This window comes from Ruditapes philippinarum, unplaced genomic scaffold (assembly GCF_026571515.1).
Source record: "Ruditapes philippinarum isolate M1 unplaced genomic scaffold, ASM2657151v2 ctg7213_1_1_1_1, whole genome shotgun sequence".
In the NCBI taxonomy this organism is placed as follows: Eukaryota; Metazoa; Mollusca; class Bivalvia; order Venerida; family Veneridae; genus Ruditapes; species Ruditapes philippinarum.
This window is the reverse complement of record NW_026856461.1, coordinates 40,807-68,648: the sequence shown is the minus strand read 5'-3', so window position 1 is coordinate 68,648 and position 27,842 is coordinate 40,807. Positions and strand designations below refer to the sequence as shown.

At 34.3% G+C, this 27,842-nt stretch overlaps 2 protein-coding genes across 3 annotated transcripts in view; both read right to left on the bottom strand.

The window, feature by feature from the left end:
* Nucleotides 1-18,825, bottom strand: part of LOC132746633 (uncharacterized) — a 27,562-nt gene extending 8,737 nt beyond the window's left edge. Inside the window, exons 1-9 of one of the 2 annotated variants that reach the window (XM_060735852.1) lie at nucleotides 18,241-18,825; nucleotides 17,715-17,925; nucleotides 5,646-5,906; nucleotides 5,011-5,072; nucleotides 4,128-4,283; nucleotides 3,204-3,338; nucleotides 2,425-2,632; nucleotides 1,202-1,759; nucleotides 250-418 (exon numbers count right to left, since the gene is read on the bottom strand). In XM_060735852.1, the coding sequence (XP_060591835.1) occupies nucleotides 250-418; nucleotides 1,202-1,759; nucleotides 2,425-2,632; nucleotides 3,204-3,338; nucleotides 4,128-4,283; nucleotides 5,011-5,072; nucleotides 5,646-5,906; nucleotides 17,715-17,925; nucleotides 18,241-18,407 (1,927 nt within the window). In that variant the 5' untranslated portion in view covers nucleotides 18,408-18,825. The remainder of the gene's footprint in view (nucleotides 1-249; nucleotides 419-1,201; nucleotides 1,760-2,424; nucleotides 2,633-3,203; nucleotides 3,339-4,127; nucleotides 4,284-5,010; nucleotides 5,073-5,645; nucleotides 5,907-17,714; nucleotides 17,926-18,240) is intronic. The other variant, XM_060735853.1, reaches the window with a different exon arrangement.
* The window catches only part of LOC132746634 (uncharacterized), a 20,877-nt gene continuing 11,444 nt past the window's right edge, over nucleotides 18,410-27,842 (bottom strand). The window contains exons 2-5 of the mRNA XM_060735854.1: nucleotides 20,383-26,602; nucleotides 19,057-19,249; nucleotides 18,485-18,783; nucleotides 18,410-18,450 (exon numbers count right to left, since the gene is read on the bottom strand). Coding sequence (XP_060591837.1) covers nucleotides 18,410-18,450; nucleotides 18,485-18,783; nucleotides 19,057-19,249; nucleotides 20,383-26,602 — 6,753 coding nt within the window. The remainder of the gene's footprint in view (nucleotides 18,451-18,484; nucleotides 18,784-19,056; nucleotides 19,250-20,382; nucleotides 26,603-27,842) is intronic.

The window sequence follows — 27,842 nt, the reverse complement described above, 5'->3', positions numbered from 1 at the left end:
CAAGTGACCAGTGCTGACCAAGATAAGTCAGCACATCCATGCCATCTGATCATTATCAGCACTGTACATTATTCAATCAGTAAATGTTTTTTAAAACTCTTAAAATGGAGAATGGTTTTTACCACAATTGAAATATATTATGGTCAAGTTTATTTAAGATATTTAGCATGGTAAGGAATATTTCCAAAGGTCTCAATACCTATGTATCAGACATGAAATAATCAAGAGTAAATAAATATCAAAATTTACTTTGTTTAATATGGTCAATGAACTTTGCCCAAACATCTCCAATATTTGTATGATGTGTGGTGAGGGCCAGTTGTACTTGTTCAAGCACTTCCGGTGATATTCTGCCATTCTTACAGCATAGAAGAAACATATCTGCCAATCCCTGCCAATCACTTATATCAAAGGCATGCTGGAAATAAAATTTTTGAAGTTTTGATTCTCCATGTTGAGTACAAATGTACCTGACAGAAGATATAGTCATGTGTCCAAATATAATGCCACACTGCGACTTTTAAATTTGTATTTTGAAGAAAAATCTTTAGCTATCTCTCTGTTAGTGTACTCAAAGATAAGCAGTTTAGTCAAAAGTCTGAAAAGCTACTTTATAGTCTGTTTTTGTACATTATAAGCAAATTTTCACAAATTTTTGGTCATATCTTGGCAATGAAACATTTTCTGGCTTTCCCGGATAACTATAAACCAGTAATTACCAATTTCTCTGCAAGTGACTGATTTATCATGATTTCTAAATCAGTGGTGAGAGACAAATAACCATTAGACTAAATGTCCAAGATTTTATGTCACAGGAAAACTGCATAAAAGGATGAAACTAGTGACATCTGGATTACAAATCTAATGCTCTCCCTACTGAGCTAGGTGGGCAAACATCTACTTTATAGTCTCCTCACAAATAAAACCTCTATTTCCTGAGCCGAATACATAACCACAGAGATGAAGTTGAAGTTATCTAAAGTCAAGTCTTCACTGTTCATCCATAAAGGAACCATTATAACAAGTGATTTTAAGATCTTGTACAACTACAAAAATGTACATTTTTTAGCATATTGATAAAAATACAATTAATTCTTGTGACAAATCAAACCAATACGTAACCACTTACAGTTTCCAAAAATGAAATGGTAAATTATTAACTTTCATATAAAAAACTGGATCAAGATTCATACTTTATTACCTTTATGTCATTTAAGATATCTTGCTCAGTCCCGGACTGTTCTCCACTTACTAAAGGACCTAAATTATTCACATTGGTTGGAGTTACTGCCCTTGTTGGGTTTGACAATGTCACTGTTCTCTGTCCCTCACTGTCAACCTTTACAAAGTCCCTTTCTGGCTGCTTGTTACTTCTTGATTTTAATCGACTTGTTAACAGCTGCTTGGGTTTCAGCCTAGAACAATTCGCTGAGTCATGCCCGACTTGAGTAACTGCCCCTGCATGATTTTGATTCAAATTCTCCTGTTGTATACCAGTCTGTTGATTCCCAGTAGTCTGGTTCATAAGTTCAAAATAAGACCTAGTAACAGGTCTTGACTGCACATTAGAAGTTCTCTTATTATCTTCAGGAAGTGCAACATTTGCATTTGTACTATTTGACTTGAGGTTTGACCTTGGTAAATTTTGCTGTTCTTCCTTGTCATTATTACATTTTTTATGCCCAATACACTGTCTTACTGAACCAGCTAATTTCAACATATATCTCTTTTGCAAACTGTTGGCAAATGTTGATAAAGTCTGAAAAGAAAAAGTTATATATCAGTAAAAGAGGTAAATGCTTGAGTGGGATCTGAAAATGTAGTGTTTTATAACAGAGCTTAGGCTATCAGCAAGTTCGCTATAAACACAAGATTTTATATAAGATAAAATAGGAGGACGATGGGGATCCAGCAGAAATGTTTCTTATAATCAAGTTTCACTGCCTCCGAGTTCGCTACAAGCAAGGACCACTGTTTTTGATCTTAAAGCTTCACATAGGGATTTCTTTGCGCGACACACTGCCACATCATACTAAGTATTTATCGTAAGTTATAACAAAATCACCAAATCAAATGTGAATTTCTTTACTGTAATAGGACCCGATTGTTGATAAATATTTAAGAATCCCGGAATTCAAATCAAGTTTACAGTCTAGAAAAGCTTTCTACGTATGAATTTAAGGCTATATAATTCTGTTGTTTTTTTTTACTTGTAACACATCGTCTTAACATTTGTACCAAGTCATTTTACAATCACTCAAATAGAAGTTACAGCCCAGACAAAATATACCAACACCCAAGATCACAAAACAATCCCCCATCCCCTCCCCATCATCCAGGTCATTACAAGCGACTTAAAAAAAAAGCAAAATAAAAGTCAGTGATAGATATAGATTATACAGCATATTCTTCTTTTAAATATACCTCTTCATTTATGTTTGATTGTTGTTCTGGCGAGGTTTTCTGCAGCCAGTTGACAGCTGCCGACAAAACGTAGGTATCCATACACTTGACTAGCATCAAAACGGCTTTATTGATGAACTGTTCTGGTATAATGTAGTCCTTGTTCATTGTGCAGTATGTTATCACATCCCATATAATGTATACATCACCGTATGTTGCTGAAAATGCCCTGAAATAATCAAACTTTCATATATGGCTAAAAATGCCACCATATCCAATTGACTTTAAGTCACATCAGCAGTAAAGATCAGATGGCTTTTAATAAGTGTAGGATGGACATAATTCCAGACAGGAGCAGGCACCACAAACCATTCATAAACTTAAAGCCTAATATCTAATGGTCTTCAACTTTTTGTTTTTTTTGTTTTGTCCGCATCAGAATAATGTTACATATATATATTTATTTTTTTTTGGTTGAGTTTTACACTGCACCAACACAGAACAGGTCATATGGCGACTTTCCAGCTTTACTGGAAGAGGAAGACCTGATGTGCCCCTCTGTATATTATTTCAGGCACAAACAGGCACCTGAGTAGAACATTCCATTAAGATCCTGCAAAATGGTTCAGTATGCCCAATTATATAATACATTTTGACAATACTGTACAGACACTAGATGAAGATTTTTAAGTCAAAACAATGTAATTTTAAGAATAAAATAATAATGTAAAACATAAGGAACTAAATTAAGTTATAAATAAAAAGTGTAAGAAGACATGTCAGATTTTTTCAGTACATACTCTAGCATTATCAAAACTGCTCTGGGGTTGGGGAATAACTTGTTCTCTTTTGCTATATAGAAGGCATCATTCAACGGTTTGACATCTTCACTGTACATCAAACGTTTCCATAAATAGATGATATCATCAATGTGACTGAAACAAAATGAAATACTTTATATAAACCCTTACATTGATAAAATTTGTGCTGCTTTGCATTTGTAACTGACCACTGTTAAAGCGAGGGAATCAATATCAAAGGCCTATTATGCCTCAGACATATAATTTTTATTGCTCAAAAACTTTTTATTTTTGGTATCTTTTTACAGTTTCCTATAATCACTCATTTGCAGTATGGATGAAATATCTTTTTGCTTCATGTCTGTTGGCAATTTTTGTATTTTGATATTGAAATCACTGAAACTTTCAGTAAATTCGAAGTTGGGCAAATCCATTATACAAATTTAGCAGATCAAGAGCTAATAATAACCTTCACATATTATACATTTACAGCTTATAACAACAAGATACAAGTAATATCTTAACATAACAACAAGATATCAGTAATATCTTAACAATAGCATCACATAGGCATGGCAATTTACACCCAAAGGCAATTAGTTTTAAGTAATTAAAATTTAAAGATCTGAGAAAGGTCAAACCTGTGCTCTGCACATCATGTTATTATGGTTATCTTTTCTGCTAAGTAGTTTCAATTTCCTTTCACCAGTTTATCAGATACAGACTGGACATGAAACCAGTTAACAGACGGATGAAAAGACAACCGGGTGCAGAACATTATAAGCCAAAATTATTTTGGGCATATAAAATGACCAGTGATGTTAAGTCAAGAATTGTCTATTCAAATGTATATGAAGTATTTTTTCTTTTTCATTTAAGAAAAGAATTCAAACCAGTGAAGAATGATATCTTTATAACACCTACCCTTGTTTGACGAGTTTTCTGGTGGCTATAAGTTGTAGGAGGCTATGACAGAACTCCATCTTTAGATGATTGACACTGTAACCATAGAGACAGTCAAGGTCATCTTCTGATATATTCGTCTGGAAATAACTCTGACTCTCCAACATGTTCATAGCACTGCCAATAGACAAAATATTTAAAATACTTCCCTTTTAATTTCATGAAATTTAACTACAATATAATATTCTGAATCTTGACAACATTGCAACAAGTATCAACCTATCAAAGAACCAATTGATATTTCAAATACTATTTTCTTTTCATAATTAGAATTCAAGTAAAGCAATGCTGTTAGTAAAACAATGCTGTTAACTGAAAGGTCATGAAGCAACTTTCCAGCTTAAACAATTGATGAAAATCGCAGATTAAGTTCCATGCATTATTTCAGGCACAACTCAACATAACCAACCCTAAGCTACCCTACATTTATAACCTTTTCATACAATAGAATTACATGCACATAACTTTAAAGATAAAAACCCACAGGAAACAAAGTCATGTAAAGGCAGTGGGCTTTTTTTTCTTCTTTTTTTTTTGTTGGGATTTAAGTGATTTAAGTCACACCAACAACTTTACTGGACCATGCGTTAGTTCAGACATGAAAAGGAACTTGTGTAAAACCACTAATGTTCAGTAAGCTAGCTGGATAGCTTCCAAACATGAAAGAATTCTAATCTTCAACAGTAAGAAAGAATAACGACAGTAAGGGGTTTAAAGTGAATGACCTTAACTTCTTTGCCATGGACACCCCTTGAAGTCAGTGTACATTGGACTTTATATTGTATGAAGTACTGTAACTGTAAAAGAAATTCAACCTTGACATATGAATAGTAAATTAAGATACCCATTTAATTCTCCTTTTCTGCATTGTTTGATAATATCAGGCATGCATCTGTTAAGAACATCCTGCAAAATTGAAGATGACATAACATAAATGATCTCATGAAAATTATGTCTCTGCTTAAATGTACCTCAACATCTATTTTTTTAATTCTCTTTCTATTAGATATTAATGTGCATGTTAATTAATGTTCATGATTTTTCTATATTGTAGTATAATAATACAAAATTTATTGTTCAAATATTTTGTAATTGATCACTTTGGGCTACAGACTTTCATAAATTATATTAGTGTGTATTTAAAATTAAATCTTTCTACAAATACCCACTCCAAATTATAATCTATTTCCTAAATATATCCCTAAACAGTGTGAGGAACATAAATGTGCCGCGTCACGACAAAACCAACATAATGGGTTTGGGACAAGCATGGATCCAGACCAGCCTGCGCATCCGCGCAGTCTGATCAGGATCCGTGCTGTTTTCTATCACTTTTTATACTTGTAATAGAGTTGGTAAGCGAACAGCATGGATCCTGATCAGACTGCGCAGATGCACAGGCTGGTCTGGATCCATGCTGATCGAAAACCCATTATGTTGGTTTTGTCATGAGGTGACTCAAATGCTGTATATCATTACCGGCGATGGAACATCATGCCTAAAACTGCACTGTACACTACATGGCTTCCTGTTGAAATGTCTAAAGCACCAGCCACTTGGCATCCAGCGGAACTTCAGAGGGTTGCTTTTCATTGGTTGAAACACTGGTACCTCCTCCTGTTTCTGCTGTTGGTAACAGTTCTCGTCTATCATGTTTGCAGTCAAAGGCAATCCAAATTGGCCCTTCAGCAACACTGGAGGACTGGGAGTTTTCTTGTCATTTTTCTCAGGGAAGTTTTTCTGTTTAAAGTAAAATTCATGTTTAAAACATTCCAAAAAACACACAATAGTAGCCAGTGTTTTTTTCACCAAAATATTCGGCGAAATTTGGCCCCATTCCCCCCCTCAAAATAGTTATGTTTTTTCCACCATCAAAGCTGAAATTTCCCCCTAAAAGGCAACCCGAATCTGCCTGCAATGAGTATCATTTCTTTTTGCAACTACCTGCCAAAAAATGTTTTATTTTATGTCTGTAAGACTTACTGTTCAGCAAGGTTGTTTACAAATCGTTCTCGGGTAGGTAAGTGGAGCTACTCTCGGTGTCCCAACAAGTTTAACATGCGACACGTCAATATTTAAGATCCGCATATCGAGGGGTGAAAGCGAAAGAAGTCTAAGTGCATATCTGTAAATTTTTCAGGAGAGACAAAAAACTGTCCTGTTTTTTTCAGGTTATATATATAATTATCATTTGTGTACTCTGAAATGAAAATCAGTTATATTGTACATTTAAAAAAATTACTTGAAAAAAAAAATGAAAGAAAAAGATTATATTTGTAAAAATGTACTTAGACTTTTTTCGCACTCAATATTTGTCAAAATATCACAAATTTGGTAAATGCGAAAAAAGTCTAAGTGACGGAAAACAGGAAATAAACACCCTATTTAGACAGAAATGCTCAATACAGAATAAGTTTAATCATTACTTACTATTCTGAATATAGAATTGGAAAGAAAATAATATAAATTAAAAAAAAAAATTCACTTGGACCTTTTTCGCAGTAAATGGTCATTTAAAACTTGCCTGATAAATAAGTGACATTCGACCATATTAACCAGATACTTTCATCTTAAAGGAAAATAATATTAAAGTTTATAAGATTCTAAGACTAATTTAGGTTTCTACATATTTATTATTGCATTCAGTTTCTAAAATAATGGATTTTTTGTGTAATTGTGATCATAAACAGAAGTTTTAGTTGATTACCATAAGATAATCACTAAAACAGATACTGGAAGGAATTATGTTCTTCAATTCTAATGTAAAACCAAATAACAATCACTGTCACTGCAACTGTATCAACATGCAACTATTCCACAAGTCCAACTCTACAATCACTGCCACTGCTACAGTATCAACAGCTAACAATTGCACAAGTCCAACTCTACAATCACTGTCACTGCTACAGTATCAACATGCAACAATTCCACAAGTCCAACTCTACAATCATTGTCACTGCTTCAGTATCAACATGCAACTATTCCATAGGTCCAACTATACAATCACTGCCACTGATACAGTATCAACAGCTAACAATTCCACAAGTTCAACTCTACAATCACTGTCACTGATACAGTATCAACATGCAACAATTCCACAAGTCCAACTCTACAATCACTGTCACTGCTACAGTATCAACATGCAACAATTCCACAAGTTCAACTCTACAATCACTGTCACTGCTACAGTATCAACAGCTAACAATTCCACAAGTCCAACTCTACAATCACTGTCACTGCTACAGTATCAACATGCAACAATTCCACAAGTCCAACTCTACAATCACTGTCACTGCTACAGTATCAACAGCTAACAATTCCACAAGTCCAACTCTACAATCACTGTCACTGCTACAGTATCAACATGCAACAATTCCACAAGTTCAACTCTACAATCACTGTCACTGCTACAGTATCAACATGCAACAATGCCACAAGTTCAACACTACAATCACTGCCACTGCTACAGTATCAACAGCTAACAATTCCACAAGTCCAACTCTACAATCACTGTCCACTGCTACAGTATCAACATGCAACAATTCCACAAGTTCAACTCTACAATCACTGTCACTGCTATAGTATCAACATGCAACAATTCCACAAGTTCAACTCTACAATCACTGCCACTGCTACAGTATCAACAGCTAACAATTCCACAAGTCCAACTCTACAATCACTGTCACTGCTACAGTATCAACATGCAACAATTCCACAAGTTCAACTCTACAATCACTGCCACTGCTACAGTATCAACATGCAACAATTCCATAAGTTCAACTGTACAATCACTGTCACTGCTACAGTATCAAGATGCAACAAATCCACATGTTCAACTCTACAATCACTGTCACTGCTATAGTATCAACATGCAACAATTCCACAAGTTCAACTCTACAATCACTGTCACTGCTACAGTATCAACAGCTAACAATTCCACAAATTCAACTCTACAATCACTGTCACTGCTACAGTATCAACAGCTAACAATTCCACAAGTCCAACTGTACAATCACTGTCACTGCTACAGTATCAACATGCAACAAATCCACAAGTTCAACTCTACAATCACTGCCACTGATACAGTATCAACATGCAACAATTCCACAAGTCCAACTCTACAATCACTGTCACTGCTATAGTATCAACATGCAACAATTCCACAAGTTCAACTCTACAATCACTGTCACTGCTACAGTATCAACATGCAACAATTCCACAAGTTCAACTCTACAATCACTGTCACTGCTACAGTATCAACATGCTAACAATGCCACAATTCCAACTCTACAATCACTGCCACTGCTACATTATCAACAGCTAACAATGCCACAAGTCCAACTCTACAATCACCATCACTGCTACAGTATCAACATGCAACTATTCCGCAAGTCTAACACTACAATCACTATCACTGCTACAGTATCAACATGCAACTATTCCGCAAGTCTAACACTACAATCACTGTCACTGCTACAGTATCAACATGCAACAATGCCACAAGTCCAACTCTACAGTCACCATCACTGCTACAGTATCAACAGCTAACAATGCCACAAGTTCAACTCTACAATCACTGCCACTGCTACAGTATCAACATGCAACAATTCCACAAGTTCAACTCTACAATCACTGCCACTGCTACAGTATCAACAGCTAACAATGCCACAAGTTCAACTCTACAATCACTGCCACTGCTACAGTATCAACATGCAACAATGCCACAAGTCCAACTCTACAATCACTGCCACTGCTACAGTATCTTCAGCTAACAATTCCACAAGTCCAACTCTACAATCACTGTCACTGCTATAGTATCAACATGCAACAATTCCACAAGTCCAACTCCTCAATCAATGTCACTGCAACAATTCCAGCTAACAATTCCACAATTCTTACTGAAAGAAATCACTGTAGCAGAATCAAGAGCTAAAAATTCTTCAAGTCTAACTCTACAATAACTGTCATTGCTAAAGTATCAACAGCTAACACAGGTGTAACACTACTATTATTATCACTTCTAGGGGATCCCATATAGTAAGTTGGTTAAGATGGCCAGCTTCAAAACACTTCAACCTCACAACTGTGGGTTCAAATTACATAAGGAACTTTATATTCTTTCATTTGAGAAAGTATACTTAGGTGTCCCAAATGTGCCTGAAATAGTGCATGATGGTCTTCCTTTACCATTTTACGCTAGAAGTTGCCATGTAACCTTTACAGTGTCCAGGTGACAAAACAAACAATCCAAACTATCAATGCTGAAGTATTCACAGCTAACATTTCCACTAGTCTCTCAATACTATCAATATAACTGCTACAGTATCAACAGCAAACTACATGAAATATACTTCTTTGATTACACTTTTAATACTTACATTTGTATCACTATCACTGCTTTAGTACTACAACCACTAAATTATCAATAATTACAACTATATCACTATAGCTGCTACAGTATCTTCAGCTAATAGTCAACCACATAGCTTCCTTTACTTAGCTACAGTATCTTCAGTTTACTATGATATCACATAGTAGTAGTATTAACTGAAGATTCTGTAGCAATGATAGTGAAAGTCACTACTAAGACCACTATTTTACCCATTCCTGAAATTTCGTTTATCATGGGGGGTGCCAGATGAGTCACATGCTATACAATGGCATTCTAAGGATGATATGACTTTGCCGAATGGAATGAAGTTGTAATTTCATACGCAGTTATAAGAAATTAGTTACGGGTGTAATGACATTAACTTCCATGGAAAGTTGTTTTATTAAGATAAAGTATTTAAAATATGATTGAATATGGTAGATTATGCAAGAAAAAATAACTGACACATGTTTTCGGTTGAAGGATCAGAATATCTGTCCTTCTGGAACACACCCATGGGCGGGTCCCGTAGGGACGAATATTCCAATCTGAACAGCAAAATATGACAGATATTATAATTCTGTAACTAAAACAGCTATCACTTCATCACAAACGTTACCATTACTACAACAGCTACTTTCACAATGACTGCTACAGTGATTTACAGTTACCTCTAGTTACACTAAATTCATACAACACCAATCACTGCAATTGTTATAACAGCTTTAAGATACAGCACAAGTACAAAATATAAGTGGCAGTTACAGCTGTTACAAACTATTTTCAACTCTGTTGATGAGGATGATGCTTAATGACAGTGATGAAATAAAATATGATAATCAGCTGACAAAATGAACTAATAGAAGGTGATATGCATCTTATTGTGAGCCATCAAGAAACAACACCCTGTATCACATGTTTGATAGGAAAATTTGGCAATCAAATCGTTATGTCAGTTTTGGAGGGGCCCATGGTTTACATTTGCTTTCTAAACAAGCATTTCCTGTGGCATTGTCATAAAAAAGCACTAAATTAGTATTTAAATTTTCTTAATCTGACCATCATTATAAGAATTTGACAATTTGATATCAATGGGGTTGCTACATTATTATAAAGTGCTTCATCTTCTTTATTTTCATGCAATACAATGAGTTTGTTACTACTTAACAGTTGCACAAAGGATATTACTTATACTTAATGACATTCTATTAGTTTTATTGTTAATGTATTGCTGTTACCTCATTTAATTTAACATTCAATATTAAAGGCAGCTATGCCCACTATTTTGATATAAATTAACATTGTAAGTCTATAGACAATTAGCTTTTGAGCTTTAATAGGTTTTAATGAGTTGTACATTCTTTGTAATATTTAAATATACATTCTGTATGAAATAATCCATCCAATCTTTAAATATATAGAGATCTATTATATGTCATGACTAACATAATTATTTTTAAATATTGAAAACTTAAACTATGTAGCACTAAATATATCTTATAATTACAAAATTATGTCAAAATAGGCGTGTGCTAAGTATATGGACTCTATTACACCTACACCTGTCAAAATCAGACAGCAGTTCATGACTGTGCTTCTTATGGCTGCACCATTGGCACAATATCACCTTTCACGTGGCCCAACATTGTCACAACATCAAGGTTCCAACTTTTATTAAATAAAATATCACTAAAATATAGGATCCTTTGTGCACAAATTTTTATGCCTAAAAAAAACTGGCCCTATTAATGTTGCAATATTACCAATATAATGTAATACAATATAGTTTATTTGCTTTAAAGGCACATTATGCCTCAGAAGCATCTTTAGAAAGGTCAAATGATAAAATAATGGTTTTAGAGAATTTTAGAAGATGTAACCTGAAGAAAGTAGTGATAAACATAAAATAATTTGTTATAAAGGTAGAAAAATATAAACAAAGTAGTATTTTGACTTCCATACAAAGTCATTGTAAACTGCATGTACCCTATAATTGTCCAAAATGAACAGATGAAAAAGATAGTTGGGCCAATGAGTAATGTTTGGATCCTATAAAAGTACATCAAAATTATTAAAAGCTTTTGAGAAATAAAATCAATTCTGAGGCAAAATGGGCCTTTAATGTTGATTACATAAAATAAGCCAACAATTTTTCTAATATAGAAATTTCAAAATCATTTTATCATTGGGCAGTTACTATATTTCTTCTTCTGAACGCAACAAAAAATGATTTGTTATTGAACAGCATACATAAAAAATGTGTAAGATGAACATTATGAAGTTGACTAGGGCTGATTTCCTTTTACAATTAACTGATTGTTAAAAGCAAATCTGCAGTAATTCATAATATGTGCTGATAAAAAAGTAAGGATGTGCCTAAGAAGGCTAGGATGCTATAGTACGAGGGACGGTCAGAAAATATCGGGACTTTTCATGCTCCTCTCTTTCCATGTGCAGCTATATACATGTACACACATTATATATTGGTGAAAACTACATTCATTCGCCAATAGCGTGGTCAGTCTATTTTCAATGATAGTTGTGTATACACAGTATTTTGCCCTCTGATATATGATAGGTGTTTTGTCTATCATGGACTCTTTGTTAAAGGAACAACCATGTTTCACGGGTCACAACCATGTTTCTCCATATGACACCAGTACTGGTTGGTTCGAGGAAGCGGACTCGAAAGTGATTAAAATAAGTTGCAAGAACTTGTTTCGCAATCGAGCTTAAATAAATATGTTTAAAGAGGAACAATGCTCTGTAATAAAGTTTCTGGTTGCAGAAGGTGAAAAGCCCTGCCACATCTTTCAGAGGCTTAAAAAAAGATTTTCTGATAAATGTGTATTAAGTTCAACTTTCTTCAACCGGGTTTTTCAGTTTCTTGAAGGCAGAATAAGTGTTTGTGACACGCCTAGGACTGGGCGGCCAGCTGAGGTGGTGACCCCAACAATGGTAGCAAATGTTAAAGCTTTTGTCAACAAAAATCGTCGAGTAACTTTGGAGGATGTAGGCAACAAGTTTAGCATCGGTAAGGCATCGGCACACAAGATTTTACACAAACACCTAAGCATGAGCAAGATAAGTGCCAGGTGGGTGCCTAGACAGCTGTCGGCAGATCAAAAGGCAACCAAAGTAACCAATGCAAATGAACATTTAAGTTGTTTTAATCGTGAAGGAGATAAGTTTTTGAACCCCATTATCACTGATGATGTGATGAGATGTGGGTTCATTATTCCGAACCTGAGACAAAAGCTCAGTCAAAGCAGTGGAAATGAGCTGGTTCCCAACCTCTTAAAAAGTTTTAGCTGTCTCCTTCGGCTGGCAAAGTCATGCTTGTTGCCTTTTAGGATTCGTGAGGAATGATACTTACTCATTTCATGCCAAAAGGTCAAAATGTCACCGCCAAGTACTATTCTGCAGAAATTCTGAAAAATCTCAGAGAAAAGCTGAAGCAAATGCGTCCCAGGTTAGAACAGAAAAATGTCCTCCTTCTTCACGATAATGCCCCCTCCCATATCGCAGCAGCTACAGTGCAGGTTATCAACTCTTACAAATGGCAATTGTTTTCTCACCCTCCTTATAGCCCAGACCTCGCTGTGACTTTTGTTTGTTTCCAGAACTGAAAAAATTGCTTGCTGGAAAGAAATATAAGACCAAGGCGGCTTTGATATCTGCTGTTACACAGTACCTAAAACATAAGTCTACGTCATGGTTCACAGCGGGAATACAAAAGCTCCCACGAAGATGGCAAAAGTGCGTAGACATAGCTGGAGAATATTTTGAAAAAGAGTAGAAAGATTTTTTTTTAAATGTTGAATGGTTTTCGAGAAAGAGTCAAAAGTCCGGATATTTTCTGACTTCCCCTCGTATGTGCATGCCTTACATTACTTCTATGTTATTCTGGACTAATTTTGCCATGAGATAAATTACAGAATGCTTCTATTTGTTTATAAATGTTTATTTTGGGTACCAATCTTAAGTTCAGGATCATGAACTATTATAGTCATCATACACTGTAGTTATCAAAGAAAATAATTATAATCATAATCATTGTCACTGATACATACTTTGCATTTTAAATTCAATGTATTTTTTTAATTAACAATTTTTCTAGAATGATCGTTTATTAGTCTCTCAATTTGTATTTTGTCAAAAACTCAAAATGTTCTATTAAAATGTGTATAAAACAAACATCCTTCTGCTAACCCAAATCTGATCTTGCATTGCTACTGTTTACATAATGTTACTTGTATTAATTTATACCAATCTGCCCCTTATTAACGTTACACTAAGGATCTGACACCCGCCCCGGCACTAACAGGAGGTCACCTTGACGGGCACTAACAGGAGGTCACTTTCTAGCAACCCTTTAAACTGCCAATCATAATGGTAAGCTTTCACAATTTTGACAGTGAAGCAGTTTCTTATTTTAATCACTTGAAAACCAATATAGAGTAGGTAATTTTGATTATTTCTAGAACAGACAAGGCGTTGTCTATATAGCCGGCAGGTAAACAGGCAAAACAATTTTGTATAGTTATTTCCATTTATTTGTTTCAAATTACTTCATTTTTTTTTTTTTGAACAAAAATGAACAAGTTGTTTTTTCGCACAAAAATGAACAATTTGTTTTACTTCCATTTAAAGCAAATTAATAGACTGTATAAACAGAGATACTTTGTCTCATGCCTATCAGTTCTGTAAATGACGTTTTGATTGCATAAGCTTTTTCGGGAAATACGAATCAAAATGAAGGTTAAACAAATACGGTGGCAATGAGATCTACATGCAAAAGTTCATCTGATCTTTAACTATAGGTATATGCAGTTACAGTGAATTTGTCTGGAAGTCAAAATACTACTTTGTTTACATTTTTCTACTTTTATAAGCTTGACTATGCAATATGGTTGGAATAATATATCAAATTATTTGAGAGGACCACCTTATACATTTTAAAATACTGCTTAAACTGACTTTAGAATAACTTAAAATGTCACATTATGAAGGGTTATTCTCTTCCAAAAGTAATGAACATTGACTTTATAACATGAAATAACAATTATATCATTCATGTTTTTAATAGTTTGTCAATAGGCAAACATTTTTTCACTTAGACTTTTTTCGCATTCAGTTACTAGAGTATACACAGTTTCAGCACTGAATACGAAAAAAGTCTAAGTGAAAAAAATACATGAAAATACGCAAAAATGATATCATCTTATTATCAGTACTACTTTTATCAACAGTAATCATTATAAAACATACTTTAAAACTGAAAATGAAATACTGCTTATAATTTTTGTCACTTAGACCATCACATTTTTTTATAAATTAATTGCGAAAAAAGTCTAAGTGACTATGTTCACTTAGACCTTTTTTGCATTGACTGATTTTCATATTTCACTTAGTCCTTTTTCATATTTTTTAAATATATATAAAAATTAATGTGTTGTGTTCAAGATTTTTTCACAGAAGATGTATATACAGATTTCAAACACATTTATATAAAAAAGTGATTTTCTGAAAAAATGTCACTTAGACCTCTTTCGCTTTCACCCCTCGATATTAAGAAAAAGCGACATATTTCAAACTTGTGTTGCAAGAGTTGCTCCCCTTTTCTACCGAGAAGAAAACTATATAAACAAGATATGTTTGTAAAACATGTATGCCCCCCTATCAGCAGCCAATTAGTCACGTGATAAGGTTATTATGCATGCAAGTTCCTAGGCCTAAGGGTTCTTTAGTTATTGATCGGAAACCATTTTTACCTAAGAGGTAAATGTGACCTTGACCTTTGACCCCTTGACCCCAAAATCAATAGGGGTCATCTACTGATCATGACCAATCACCATATCAAGTTTGAAGTCCCTAGGCCTAAGGGTTCTTTCGTTATTGATCGGAAAACGTTTTTACCTACAAAGTCAATGTGACCTTGACCTTTGACCCCTTAACCCCAAAATCAATAGGGGTCATCTGCTGTTCATGACCAATCACCATACCAAGTTTGAAGTTCCTAGGCCTAATGGTTCTTTCGTTATTGATCGGAAATCGTTTTTACCTACAAGGTCAATGTGACCTTGACCTTTGACCCCTTAACCCCAAAATCAATAGGGGTCATTTGCTGGTCATGACCAATCACCATACCAAGTTTGAAGTTCCTAGGCCTAAGGGTTCTTTTGTTATTGATCAGAAACCGTTTTTACCCAAGAGGTCAATGTGACCTTGACCTTTGACCCCTTGACCCCAAAATCAATAGGGGTACCTACTGATCATGACCAATCACCATACAAAGTTTGAAGTTCCTAGGCCTTAAAGTTCTTTAGTTATTGATCAGAAACTGTTATTGCTTACAAGGTCAATGTGACCTTGACCTTTGACCCCTTGACCCCAAAATCAATAGGGGTCATCTACTGATGATGACCAATCACCATACCAAGTTTGAAGTTCCTAGGCCTTAAAGTTCTTTAGTTATTGAATTGAAACCGTTTTTGCTTACAAGGTCAATGTGACCTTGACCTTTGACCCCTTGACCCCAACATCAATAGGGATCATCTACTGATCATGACCAATCACCATACCAAGTTTGAAGTTCCTAGGCCTTAAGGTTCTTTAGTTATTGATCGGAAACCGTTTTTGCTTACAAGGTCAATGTGACCTTGACCTTTGACCCTTTGACCCCAAAATCAATAGGGGTCATCTACTGGTCATGACCAATCACCATACCAAGTTTGAAGTTCCTAGGCCTTAAGGTTCTTTAGTTATTGATTGGAAACCGTTTTTGCTTACAAGGTCAATGTGACCTTGACCTTTGACCCCTTGACCCCAAAATCAATAGGGGTCATCTACTGATGATGACCAATCACCATACCAAGTTTGAAGTTCCTAGGCCTTAAAGTTCTTTAGTTATTGAATTGAAACCGTTTTTGCTTACAAGGTCAATGTGACCTTGACCTTTGACCCCTTGACCCCAACATCAATAGGGATCATCTACTGATCATGACCAATCACCATACCAAGTTTGAAGTTCCTAGGCCTTAAGGTTCTTTAGTTATTGATCGGAAACCGTTTTTGCTTACAAGGTCAATGTGACCTTGACCTTTGACCCTTTGACCCCAAAATCAATAGGGGTCATCTACTGGTCATGACCAATCACCATACCAAGTTTGAAGTTCCTAGGCCTTAAGGTTCTTTAGTTATTGATCGGAAACCGTTTTTTGCTTACAAGGTCAATGTGACCTTGACCTTTGACCCCTTGACCCCAAAATCAATAGGGGTCATCTACTGGTCATGACCAATCACCATACCAAGTTTGAAGTTCCTAGGCCTAAGGGTTCTTTAGTTATCACTCGGAAACCATTTGGTCTACGGACCGACGGACCGACAAGTGCAAAGCAATATACCCCCTTTTCTTCGAAATGGGGGCATAAAAAAATAAATAAATAAAATTCCCCCTCCTATTGCATTTCCTCCTCCAAAAGGCACCAACCCCTTCCCTCAAGTGAAAAAAAACACTGGTAGCAAAAATCAATAATCAGAATTAAAAGATAGTACAAAATTCTTGTTTTATGCCAAAAACAAAGAATGACCTAGATTAACAACATTTTGTTACACAGGAAAACAGTTATAAAAGAATTGTTTTTAAATGCTCAATAAGTGTTCAACTCTGTCACAAATCTCAGTCTCATAAAAGTGAAGACTTACATTAAAATGTCAGAATTCATTAAGACTAGATCTGCAAAACACTTTTTCCTTTTTATTATTTGAACTTGTGCCAAGTTATCTTAATATATCTCTATGTACAGACAAGTGCTTTCCGCTGACCTCTTAAGTGTGATCTTGACCTTTGGCCTAGTTCATACAAATTTGGGGGAACTTTTGGGGTTGATTTTTTTCCCAAAGATCATTCCATGTTGTAGAACAGCAAAAAAAGATTGGAATTTTTTTCTGGATAAATGTCTGGCCAACTAAATAGGGAAAACCCGAAAATTTAAAATCCAATGAAATTTCATTAAGATATTTTGCATGACATTATTTTCATTTTACCTTTAGGAAAAATAAACAGTCCACAAATTTAAGAATCCATGAAATTGTTTTTGTCACAAAAGTTCATACCCACGAAATTTAGTGAATTCACAGTACACTTAATATTTTCTATACATAACTAATGATACCTTTGTCTTTGGGCTTGCAGATAAAATACAATCAGTGTCTAAGTCCATATCTATGACATCACAACTTTCTTTCACAAATTTGGTTTTGTTGGCATTTATATCTCTGCAGTGACTTTCACATTGATTAACCTTTGGTTTATTGCCATTTATATCTCTACTGTCACCAATAACTTCATCAAACTTGGCTACTTTGTCTGAATTGTTGTTCCTGCCGTAAAAATTTAGAAATTGTAAATGAACATTAATGCATTAAGATGTACACATAAATTGGTAATATTAGAATATATTATAAGGACATTTTAAGCTGAAAAAGAGTATGTTAAAAATAGCATCAAAGACCTAAAAACAAACCTCACACCAGATGTATAATTACTCTTATTTTTACTTCCAAATTCAATAATATTGGAATATTGGTCAAGACTATTGCTGGCAATTTATTTGTACTCTTCATAGTTAATATTTGTTATCAGTATTGAATTAACAAGGGCAGGAAATTTATTTTCAAGAAAAAAAACCCAAATCTTACATTAATTTTGAGGCGACAGGAGGAGGTTGTTCATTATCTAGTAAGAATGAGGCATCTTCATCAGAAGCATACAATTGAAGTATATCATCAAGCCCCTCCTGCAAACACATATCATTTTCCTGTTCATCTGCCGCTTCTTCACTGTCAGAATCATCTTCTGTTTTCATACTTATCTCATTATCATTGTTATCACCCTCAGCTTCTGCATGACTATCTAAATCAGATTCTTCAACATTTTCATTACTGTTATCTTCATCACTTTCTTCATAATGTTCTGTACTTTCATTCTGGTTAATTTTAGCACTTTCTTTATTGTTTTCTATAGCACTTTCTTTCTTGTTTTCTATAGCACTTTCTATATTGTTTTCTATAGCACTTTCTGCATTGTTTTCTATAGCACTTTCTGCAATGTTTTCTATAGCACTTTCTGCATTGTTTTCTATAGCACTTTCTGCATTGTTTTCTATAGCATATTCTGCATTGTTTTCTATAGCACATTCTGCATTGTTTTCTAAAGCACTTTCTGCGTTGTTTTCTATAGCACTTTCTGCATTATATTCTTTAACATTTTTGTAATTTTGTTATTTAAAGCATGTCTCTAAAATTTGTTATTTCATGGCCTATTTATATTGTTTTTTTTTAGTTTATGTTCTACATAAGATCTTGTTATTAACTTTTTTGTTATCATTTGTCAAGAGCTTCCCGTACCTTTTTTATTTAAATCATCATTCTTCACAACACTAACATGGTTCAAATGTTATAAGTAAAGCTTCAAAATTCAAGTATTCTTGGGTTTTTTCTACTATTTTCACCAACTAAATCCGCAAGGGAATTCTCATTTTTTCACTTACTGATTCAACACTTATTCCACAATCTTCATTCACCACAGTATAATTCTCTTTTAATTTACCTTCAGGCATAGCTTTCCTAAAAGTTGTTTTTTCTAAGTTACTGAGATCAATTTGACTGCAATCTGCTGATATGATCATCATTGATGATAGCTGTGTATCTGTAACGTGCAATAAAATTGGCAATTAAACCCACAAAAGAAACTTAAGTAAACAGAGCAAAAAAAAACAGGCTGACACCATAACCACTTATACTTCAATTTATTCTTTCTTTACATCTTGAAACATATACCAAGTTAATAACTAATACTTCAATTTATTCTTTCTTTACATCTTGAAACATGTACAAAGTTAATAACTTGGTATATGTTTCAAGATGTAAAGAAAGAATAAATTGAAGTATATGTGGTTATGGTATCAGCGTATCCTCTGGTCATATCTCTGCAGTGGACCCACCTATCTTTCCTGGATATCTAACCTGTAATTACCAATTCCTCTGCAAGTGACCAACTAATTATCTCACATGATTCCGAGTCAGTAGTGAGAGATAAATGACCCCAAGACTGTATTTCCGAAATCAAATGTCATGGAAAAAATTATGCATCGCCCAAAGATTGAACCAGCCACCCTTAGATTACTAACAAGATGATCTCCCTTTGATCTAAGTAAGCAGACTTCACAAACAGCTTTCTTTATCAGTGCTGTAGAATAATTTAATAGAAGAGGATATTATTAAACTAGGTGGTATTCATGAAATTTTTAATCCTTTGAGTGCAATAAGTGATGGTAATGTTGGGATGTCAGACCAACCTGTGCACCCATATAGTCTGGCCAGACTCTCTTGCCCCCCTCTCAAGTCTAATAGATATTTTCAAATGTAAACCATTATACTAGTTCAACCTAGGCACTCCATCACAAAATATAGCAAGAAATATTCAAATAAATTTCATATAGAAATTTATTTTAGTTCACTATCAAAATTTATTTTAGTTAATTTGTGTTGGAAGCTTGAAGCTGATAGACACATCTAGACCAACCAGAACTAAGCAACGAGCATAACTATGTTGACTCAGGAAACATGGGCTGGGGTTTGAACAAACACAGCAATCAATCCTTAGGTAACTAGTCCATCTTGTTAACCACTGTCATGCCTTAATGGAAATAAACCTTTTTAATAAATTTCATATCTGATGGGGAGAGAATTTACTATCTATACTAGTGAGTTGGTTATTGGTTTTTATAGAAATACATTACATCAAGGTCATACATCACTGTAAAATTTATCAATACTTACCATAACAATTGTCTTTATTTGCTTGTCCACATGTTGCCATTGACACTGGTTCTGGTATCTCAAGTCTTTTGATTTTCCTGCGTTTTGGCTTTGATTCAACAGCAGCAACATCACTTACAGCAGTCAATTGTTGTAACTGTGACACCTCTTGAGCCTTCACTTCATCCTGAATATCAGTTGATGAGCATTGACTGATATGTGAAATATCCAAAGCATGCCCTTGTGTATCATCAAACATTGACTTCAAATTGGTCAACTTCAAAGCTGGCGTACTCGAGAAATCATTTCTATTTTCTTCCCGATCTTTTTCAGATGTAGGTTTCAGGACTTCAGGGCTGTATATAGGTGATATATCACCATCCTCTGTAGGTACCGTCACCGACTCTTGTACAGGAAAAATGGTACTAGTACTGTCCTCCGAACTCTTTCGTTTACCAAGTCTACAAAACACAGACAGATGAGGTGACTCTGAAGGAGAATCAATGTCCGCTCCTTGTTCTGACAGTTCAGTAAATGCTGAATCATGGTCAGAGTATCTAGAATCTGTTCTGGTGGAAATTTCCGTTGTATTGGAACCTGAATTCCTTTCGTATATTGTAAAACCATTAAACGTTTGATTCATACTTGCAGGTATATGTGTCTTTTTACTGAAAGTTTCGGAAAAGGAAGGCAGAACTGATATTGAGTTATTTCCACTGTTCTCTTTCCTCCAAGAAGACGTAAAAGCTAAACTAGGATTAAAAGACTTCTGAAGTTCATTAACAATCATGTTGTCTTTTTTCATCACTATCATTTCTAATTCCTTTTTCAAATCTTTCAAATCTTCTCTATAATTTTCTCCTCGGAAATTGTTGGACATTTCAATCTTTGCACCAAAATTACAATTTGTTTTATGACATTTAATACCTCCTGCTTCAGGTATTGCAGCATCTAGATTTGTAAAAATACTTCTAGTGTCTACAGCAGAAATGTTTAATTGTTTTGAGCTTCTTGGAAATGTCAATGTTTCTTTATGAACATTTTCATCTATTTTTCTTTTACCATCAATTACATCACCTGCTAATTTTGAATTATAACCAGCACCTGTCTCTGTTGCAGTTGATTTTAATGGTGAGTCAGATTGACTAGAACTGGTTTCTGATAAACTTAATTCTTTCTTGTAAAACAGAATAGTACTATCTTTATTTGTATCTTTTTTTAAAGATTTGTCCTTCTGAGACACACTAAGTGGTGGCAGATTTCCTAAATCCAATTTAGTTGCTGAAAAATCAGGTAATTCGTCATCAAAACTCTTCCTCTGGTGTTTGTTGTAAATCATTTGTGCAGTTTTAGACTTCTGAAAATGTTGTACTGTAGACTTTTGAGAGGTGGATTTATGAGCATTTTTCCTTTGAAGTAACATCATCTTATTCTGAGCTTGTATTTTTTCAATAGTTTGATCCTCCTGTATAGTTCTATTTTTTGTAGTCGCCTTCTTTTTACCTCTTTCATTCCTTTTAACTGTATGATCATTCCATAGAGCTTTTTCAAATTCATTTGGTACATCTATATAAGCAGCTTTATTTTGTAACTGATTTATTTTACTTTGTTTAGTTTCTGCCTTCAGTTTAGTACCATTCTTTCTTCTGTCTTCAACACTCTCACCATTTTTATTTATTTTGCTCCTAAAACCTGGTCCGTCCTTATCATATTCAGTTTTTTTAAGCTCTTTTCCTTTTGTTCCAGATTCAGCGTCCTTACTCACTGATTTTTCTAATGTCTGATAGCTTTGGTTTTCACAGTAAATGTCAAAAGTCTTATTTACATTATAACTTTTCACCTTTTCTACCTTGTTTCCATTATTATTACATGTAACTTTTAGAGGAGTCACTTTCATTTCATTCCTTTTCACTATCCAACATGGCCTGGCTGGTGACCCAATAAAGTCACAATCTTCTGATTTTACAATAGATGTTTTCATTTTCTGTAAAACAAGCTTAACTTTTTTCTCCTTATCTGAAACTGTTTCACCCGGGCATTTCATTGTATCTATAGCATCACTATTTTGTGTTTGAATGTCATGGGATACATCTGAATGATCTCTATCTTTTGTATTTACAGAGCAACTCGCTCCATTAAAACTAAGTTGACAATCACTTTCAGATATTGTATCAGTATATTTCTCTTCATTTTCAAATCTCATACTTCCTGTTTCTTTCCCTTTGCAGTTATCCAATTCATTATCTTTTTTGGACTCTTTTTCTTTACAAGTCAGACACTTCATTAAATCATTCCTTGTAACACCATAAAACAGTGCTTTACATGCATCACACCTGTAAAATTTGTTGACTTTTTCTGCACCAAATTTCACTTTATCTATGCCATGTAATAAGGCTGTATTTGTACAATTCTGAATACTGCTATGTGAATTCAGACTATCCATTGATTCTGCCATTTGTTCCATTTTGAAATTTTTAGAACATGTATTTTCATTATCCATTTTTTCATCGAGTATACCCACTGCCTGTTCTTTCGCAACAGGTTTGATGATCCTCTCATGATTTATATCAAACATCTCAGATTGTGTCTCTTGCTTGAAAATACTTTTATGTTCCTTCTCATCATCACATCCTTGTTTGACAAAAGCTTCTCTCCCTTCTTCATCATTTCTAGTATGTGAAACAATCAAAGAGTTCTTCTCCAAGCTTATTAAACTGTCTAGTCCACATTGATCATCTAGTTTCACATTCTTAGTTTCAAAATCATTGTTTTCATTACCAACATTTCTAAGTTCTTTTTGACTTAATTCATTATCTATTGCAGTTCCATTAACAAAATTTACCTGCATTTCGGAACTCAAAATTTCAGGTGATAGTTCAGAGCCATCAGTTTTAAAGGCACTTTTCTTTATAACATCAAGATTATTAGTTCTATTTGTCGTTGATTCGCTTTCACAGCTTATGACAAATGCATCTCCTGAAGTCTGTGAACCAAGGCTTACAACACTTTCAGCAATTTCCATATCATCTTCGTTTACAGACGAAGCAGAATCATCACAACTTAAAGAATCTTTTAAACTTAAGTTTTCCAAATTTTCATACAGTGCATTTTCATCGAACATCAGCGCTGCATCATCCGGAGAGTTTAGAACAATGCCAACTTCCTCTGCAAATTCATTCAGAATGTCATCATAACAAGTATCCTGTAATCTGTGGCTGTCATCTTCTGAAGGTTCAAGCAAAAGAGAACCACCATCCAGCACACCATCATAAACATGTGACTCATCTTTTAAGACATCTACTGTCTTGTTTATATTAAATTCACCAAGCTGTTGTTTTGCTTGCAACTCTTGATGGACCAATTTATGCTCATTTATGTTGGTTACAGATGCATAGCTTTCATCACCAGGGATGCACTGGGTTGGCTTATCAATGTCGATTCTTTCCTTTGAAATGACACATAACTTCATTTTCTCAAGGTTTCCTTGAACCTCATGTTGTCGATCATCCTTTCTCTTTTCCTTGGTTCTGCTTGAAATGATACCTCTTCGAGACATATCATTTGCTTGACCTGAATTGACATTTTCTGAGTCAGTACCTTCTATTACTTCATTGTCATCATCATGATCAGTACAATCCGATGACGATATACATTCTTTACTTAATGCCTTGTGTTTCTTTCTTGTCTTTACTAACTTAATTTTGCTTTCATTTCCTCTAGACTCTATATAATCATCAATATTGTGTTCATTTTGGTTAGACATTTTTCTTTCCATACTTGATTTTTTATCTTCTACCTTTCTCCTAATTCTTCTACACCTACTTTTTGCCACATCATTTTCTTTCTTACATGAATTCTTGACTGTGTTTTCAAATATTTGAGGCGACTTTAAATAAGTTCTTGATTGCAATATATACTTTTCAGTTTTGCTCTGTAAAAAATCAGTCAGTTTATTAATCTTACACTCCTCTGATACATTGTCTTGAATAAAGTTTCCTTTTTGTTCTTCATCGGCACCATCAAAGTTTCTTTCACAATAGACTGCTGGGTATTTGGAAGACAGTGGTACGTTTTCTTCTTCTATAGAATGCTCTTTTACAGCAGTAACGCCCTTTTTCCTTTCAGTTTTATCAGTGGTTATATTTTCTGTGCTTCTCCCTCTTTTATTTTCAACAGTGTCCTTAAATTTAATTTCAATACCTGTATCATCCTCTCTATTTGTGTCCAATAACCGAGAATTGGCGGCAATATTTTCAGTGATTGATTTCATTCTCTCAAATTCTTTAGTCCAGCCTAATAAATCCTTTTTGATATTGTCTAAATTAAGAACACATTTTTGTGGTTTAGTGTTCTCATCTGACCTACTATGGACTTTTTGTAATGATTTAGAACTTTTATTTGGACCTTGTTCTAATAAACTGGGAACACTCGTTGCAGGTATTGTTGCACTTGTAAAGTTTCCAGCAGTGTCTTTTATTGTTTCAGGCAATTTACCCACTTCACTATTCAATTTCATGCTTGAGACCATACTTTGAACATGCTTCTGATTAGTTCTATTCTTTTTTACACTAAGCTCATATTTGTTTTCTTTCCGAAACTTCAATTTCAAGCTGCTTTCCTTTTGATCTTCGTTAACACCAAGCACATTAGTTGATTCGATTCCTGTCTGTTTTTTATGCTGATTTTGTAAAACGGACCAATTGGCTATGTTTGTAGCTTTCTCTCTCTTTTTTGTTTTACACTTATCATTTCCATGCAAACTATCATTCACCAAATTGAGGGTAAAATGGTTTAACATGATTTTCACATCTTTGAGCAAACATGATCTTGCAATGTCTATTTTATGATCACAATACATTCTTTTCCCATCTACCTCAAAAGTTAATTTCTCAGGTCTCGTGTCACTGACTGACGTATTTCTATTCATGTTGACAGAGGCAGACTTAACAGTTCCAACTTTTAATTTCAGTCCTATCTCATTTTTCTTCTGATTTTTTCTTTTATTTTTTATATTTGGCTTCCTTTGTTGGGTATCCATCTTCACTAGTTGTCCTTTACCTACTGTTTCATTACCATTTTCTTTCTCAAACAAAAAATCTGATATTTCAGAACCATTTATCTCAGGTGACCTACAATCAACACCTTCATCAACATCCATTTCAAACATCACTTTTTTCTTGACACCAGATTTCTTTTTCTTGGAATGTTTTAAAATCGAATGACTGTTCCTCTGAGTACATGATAGTGAAACTTTACGCTTTCTTTTCTTGTTAAGAAATGTATTTAATCCTTTAATGGTTTTGAAATGCGTCATATAATGATCATCCAACTTGCCATCTGAATAAAACATCTCCTGGCATAGTTCACACTGAATATTTCTAGCTTTCTTCTTTTGTACTCCAGCATAAGCATTACACATTACACTGTCTTCTTCACTGATCTCTGGATCACTTTCACACAATTGTAATTTAGACCTTTGAACAAAATCTTTTGTTTTCTGACATCTTTGAGTAGCTTTTAAATAATTTGGCTTTACTTTCTTGAATCGATTCCACAATTTCTCGTCTTGCCCAACTTTCAATTTTGCTTCACCTTCGCCATCAGAAGTTCTCTCTCTATACTCCCTTTCCAATCTATTTGATATTCCTACATCCTTAAACTTTCTAATATCTAAATTGCCATGGCCAGAAGTTTTATACTTTTTAATCAGTAAGTTTAACTTCTGTCTCCCACAGTCATCATTATCACTTTCACTGGCACTATAAACACAAACATAATCATTGTTTCTTATTTTTTTCTGCTCATCCACACCCGGTTCTTCACTTTCATTATCAGTTAAAAGTGTTTCCAATATACTTTTGTTAACTGATTCAGCTGCACCTTTTGCTTCTAATTTTTGTTCACTAAATGTACCTTTAGTTTCTAATTTTTGTTCATTAGCTGATTCAGATGATGTATTGCCTTTGACCCTCGTTAACTTCATTAGTATTCTCCTTCTGAACTGTTTTGACAGATTTTTTGGATATTCACCATTGTCACCAGTATTGTCACCTGTACAATCAGGCCAACTTCCTATTCCATTACCACCTTTGTCTGAATCGTATCCAGGATTTTGACTGTTTGGATCCCTCTTTGGTAAAGAATCTGTCTTTTCATTGTTGTTCTTTTTGGTTTTATACTTGGATGTCCACTGTTGGTATTTCAACTGCTTCTCCTTATTGTTTGAATCAGTCATCTTCTCCTGAAAAGTAACAAATCATACTTTACTGCAACAAACCATTGGCTCAAAGTCAGAAATCTATTTATAAACAAGGGCATTGCAAAGACAGGGCAATATACATCCAAATGTAAATTTGTTTGAAACTAGAAATGTGTCCATTGGATACGAGTGCCCCCACACTCCACAGATTTGTCAATCTTTTGTCTCTAGGTCAATTTTTTTTTCCGGCTACATGTGCCCAAGTTGAAAACTAAAAATGTTTTATTAAGTAAAGGGCAAATGCTACAAATACTGAATAAATCCACAAGAAAACCCCAAGGTGCATAAGTACACATGCTGACCAACATTCTTTCTTTCAGGCCTACAGGTCAAATACTTTTTGAGTTACGTGTGCAACTAGTGATGTTCCGATTGTAGCAAGTCGCTGATAATCAGTTACTGTTATGTAAAGCGACAATAATGGATTCACAAAAAATTGTTCCGCGACGTCGAAAATGTTTAAAGTATCAAAACGAATTAATTCTGACGATAATTTTCTTTTAGGAACACCTCGCCAATGGCAAAAAAATTATCTCAGAGACAATTTGGAGTTGAATAGGATCAATACGTGATGTAAACAATAGTAATATAATGTGATGTGAATGTTATTATTTGACATCCATTGGAAAATTAAATCTATTTCGTAAAATAATAACTAAATAGGGTTAAAACTGTGTTGAAAAGTGCTAAATGAAGTTCATATTACTGAATATAATCAAGTGCCTTGGGAAAAAATGTTTCTTCCCTATTTCTTTTTAACGCGACTTTAATCGGAAAGTAATCGATTATGTCCCATCCGATTGAACCGATGATCGATTGGGACAAATTTCATCCGATTTCCATCACTACGTGCAACACAAGTTGAATATTGTAAATTTTTAATAAGTCAAGGTCAATAACTCTAAAAATACTGAAATATCCACACAAAAATACCCAGGTGCACAACTACACATGCTGAGCAACATTCCTGTAAGGTTTCATGACTCTAGGTCAAATACTTTTTTAGTAACATGCAACACAAGTTGAAAATTGGAAAATTTTACTAATTCAAGGGCAATAACTCTAAAAACACTAAATATATCCACACAAAAAAACAGGTGCACAACTACACATGCTGATCAACATTCCAGTAAGGTTCCATGACTCTAGGTCAAATATTTTTTGAGTTACGTGCAACAGAAGTTGAAAATTGCAAATTTTTACTAAGTCAAGGGCAATAACT